The 3,702-nt window shown below is 54.7% G+C and overlaps 1 protein-coding gene across 1 annotated transcript; it reads left to right on the top strand.

The window, feature by feature from the left end:
• Positions 1-2,597: 2,597 nt before the first annotated feature.
• On the top strand, positions 2,598-3,643 carry LOC122154040 (the record flags this gene model as incomplete). Its single annotated transcript, XM_042799604.1, has 2 exons — positions 2,598-2,777; positions 3,046-3,643. Coding segments are annotated over exons 1-2 (650 nt in total), but the record flags the coding sequence as incomplete, so codon positions are not given.
• Positions 3,644-3,702: the final 59 nt, after the last annotated feature.

Below are 3,702 nucleotides of genomic sequence, written 5' to 3'. Positions count from 1 at the left end.
GGAAATTATTATTGCAAGTAAAAACAGCAATATACACTTTATACCAAAAGGCAATGCGGCAAAATGCTCAAACAAAGTCTTTATCATTATCTCTTCAGGGTTATCTTGGTATCACCTGGAGTACTAATTACTTTCCATTGAGGTTTCGTCACGGGGCCTTTAATGCGACTGGCATGAGTCCATCCACGCTCAGCAGTCCGGACAGCTGTTTCTGTTGTTAGTAAAACAAGATAAGGTCCCTCCCAATTGGGTTTTAGGGTTTCTTCCTTCCGTACTTTAACCAATATCCAATCCCCAGGTTTAACATTATGAATTTTTAAGTCCAACGGGGGTCGTTGCACAATCAGTCCATGTTCCCAAAGCTTATTACGATGTTCTGCTAATTGTGAAACATATTCATTAATCACATGGTCTCGAATTAAAACATTTGTTTGTGGATTTTCAATTCTATAGGACATTCCATACACCATTTCAAACGCTGATATTCCCACATCCGCTCGGGGTCTGGTTCTGAGAATTAATAGTGCCATGGGTATGCACTTAATCCATGACAATTTGGTTTCTATCATTAATTTAGTCAGAATAGTTTTGATTTCTCCATTCATCCTTTCAACTTTTCCCGAACTTTGTGGATGCCATGGTGTATGGTATTCCCACTTAATACCCAAGCTTTCGGTTAGATCTCTAACAATTTTTGACACAAAGTGTGTTCCTCTGTCCGAGTCGATTATTTCAGGCACTCCATATCGAGGTATAATGTGTTCAAGTAATACTTTAGTAACTTGGTTAGCAGTTGCCCTGGAGGTAGGAAAAGCCTCAACATAATGTGTTAAATGATCCACCATTACTAACAAATATTTATAACGCCCTACCCTAGGTAGTTCAGTAAAATCCACTTGTATGTGTGAGAAAGGTCTGTATGCTGGGGAACGTCCTCCAAGAGGTTTTTGTCTCATGTTGTTTCGATTAACCTTTGACAGGTCTCACAGGCTGCCGTGATTGTCTTTGCTATGTTATATACGCCTATACAGGCAAACTGTTGATTGAAATGATCAAATAATGCCTGGGTTCCCCAGTGTGTTTTGCTGTGTATTTTTGAAAATATTTCGAGTGCTATGCCTTTTGGCAAGACTTCCCTCCCATCTGGCAATATGTATTTACCCTCTTGTTCCTTAGCTCCCATTTGTTCTAGTTTTTCCTTTTCTGCAGACTCAAAGCTCAAATTTTTATTAACAGATACTTGTTGTATCGTCAAAATCGTATTATAATTGCCTGCCACTCGTTTTGCTTCTGTATCAGCTGCATTATTTCCCCTACCTTGATAACTTCTACCTCGCTGGTGTCCCTTTATATGTACAACATGAACGATCTCCCCTCCTCTTATTATCTTTAAGTCTTAATAAACAATATACTTAACTCATAGTTTCTCACAACACCAAGGCCAGTGGGGGAACGGAGGAAGAAAGGAGGGGGAAGGTGTGCCGGAGCAGAGTCTGCCCCACTGTATCCTGTGGCGAGACGGTGTCGTGGTTTAGGCCTGGTCCGCAGCCAACCGCAATGCAGCAGCTCTCTCTCCCTTCCCCTCCGGCAATGAGAAGGGACAGAGAGCCAGGCTTGGGGTTTGAGATAGGACTGGGATGGGGGAAAAATCCCCCTTTTATGATCACGAGCAAAAGGCAGACTCGTTAGGGGAAGAAGAAAAAACCATACATTTATTACAGACACTAACAACACATAACAGAGTAGGACAGTGAGAGGCATTGCCACATCTTGAGAACACCTTCCACCCACCCCTCCCTTCTTCCCGGGCTCAGCTCTGCTCCCGATATCTCTACCTCCTCCCCCAGTGGCGCAGGGGCAGGGAATGGGGGGTGCAGTCAGCGCTGCCACTTCTCTTCTCTTCGGTGAGGGGACTGTCCGGAACTTGTTCCTCCTTCTCCATCGTGGTCCCCCTCTCACAGGAGACAGTCCTCCACAAACTTTCTCCGACATGAGTTCCTCCCATGGGCCATTTGCACTTTCCCTGCCCACCAAGGACGGGCTCACACTGTCTCTGAAAGGCAGTTTATTGCCACAGAGGAAGGCAGGCCGTTCGCGCCGTGAGTCCCCAGCTCGCGCTGCCGCTGCTTTTCCTTCTGCTCCCCATGCCGAGGGCAGGAGCAGAGCCGCAGCCTGGGCCAGGGCTGCAGCCCTGGGCTCGCACGGCCTGACCAGCACCGGTCGGCCAACAGTGCCACCCTCGACGGCTGCCCCGCGGGACCTGCCTTTCGGCTCTGCGCTGGCTGCAGGAGCAGCCGCCCCGCTCCCGGGGGTGCCGAGGGCTCGGGCCCCCGCCTCGGCACTTCGCACCCACCCCTGTGAGGCGGCGGCCGGCTCCGAGGGGCTGGCACGTTCCTGAGGGCGTCCCTGCCCGTCGTTGGGGTGCATCCAGGCCAACGGTGCTGATGTCACTGTGGCCATTGTGACCCGCGGGGGACAAGCCTGCATAAAGCATCGCTGGGCTCAGGCTGTGCCTCAGTGCGACCTGGTGAGGTGAGGGGAGGGCAGGGGTGGACGGGGCTCGTGCGGGGCTGCTGAGGGAGGAGGGCGGCCCCGTGCCGGGGGGCGCTGGGCCTCTGCTGCAAGCTGACCCGCGCCCTGCTTCTCCCCCAGAGTCAGCCGAGGAGCACTTGGGAGAGACACCCCAGCACTGCGGGGACAGCGACTCTCCCAGCACTCACTGTTGATGGGTGAGATGACTGCGAGGAAGCAGGAGGCCGACGACTCGATGGAGCCAGGTGAGAGCAAAGCATCCCTCCCGCAGCATAGCAGAGGGGCTGTCGGGGCGCTCAGCGTGGGCCGAGAGCGGTGGCAGGGGCAGGCAGGAGCTCCCCAAGCGCCCCGGGGCAGGGCCCCTCCGTGCCGCAGCCAGCGGGGCCCAGGCTGGGCCGTGGGCACCTGCTGCTGGGACACCCGTGCCTGTAAGGCCAGCCCTCAGGGACGCTTGCCCCGGCCCTGCAGAGGTGAGCTGCTCATTCCCGCTGTCGTTTGCTCTCTCCCCTCCAGCATGCATGCTGTGTGGCCGGGCAGAGGCTGACCCGGACATCTGCGGGTACAAACTACAGAAGCGAGGGCTCTGCGCCCATCTCTTTTGCCTGGTGAGTGCCCCCGGGGCTCCCTCCAGCTTGCCGACAGGCAGCCCCGGCCACGCTCTCCTCCTCATCACCTCCTTGTCTTGTCTTTCCTGCGCAGTTTTTTGCCAACAGCCTCTTCCAGAAAGAGTCCCACAACGTGGGCCTGATGGGATTCCCCCTGAGGGATATTCGCCATACAGTCAAGCAGGCATCACAGCAGGTAAGGATTGGACAAGCTCAGGGAGATCTGTGGTGCCACGGGAGCGGTGTGGGAGCTTAGCCCAGACCCCAAGAAAGAAATCCCAGCCCTTCCAAGCAGCTCTGGGACAAAAGTCTCGCGCCCAGCAGCTCCACAGAGCCTCCACCCAGACCCAGCACAGGAGCCTCGTGCGCCGGGCGCATCCGCGGGCTCTAACCCGTCAGTGGGGCAGCATCCTGCGCCTGCCCGGAGGCGTGGGGCTGGCTCTGGAGGCCCTGAGGCTGCCGCTGATGGGGGCTGCTCTGCTCTTTCCAGCGCTGCTTCGTCTGTGGCGAGAGGGGCCGCCATCAACTGCTGCCAGGAGGGCTGCGACCGCAGCTTCCACCTCCC

Source organism: Tyto alba, unplaced genomic scaffold, assembly GCF_018691265.1.
Source record: "Tyto alba isolate M040663 unplaced genomic scaffold, T.alba_DEE_v4.0 Super-Scaffold_3, whole genome shotgun sequence".
NCBI lineage: Eukaryota > Metazoa > Chordata > Aves > Strigiformes > Tytonidae > Tyto > Tyto alba.
Note: the sequence above shows the minus strand (reverse complement) of the source record. Positions and strands in the feature narration are given on the sequence as shown.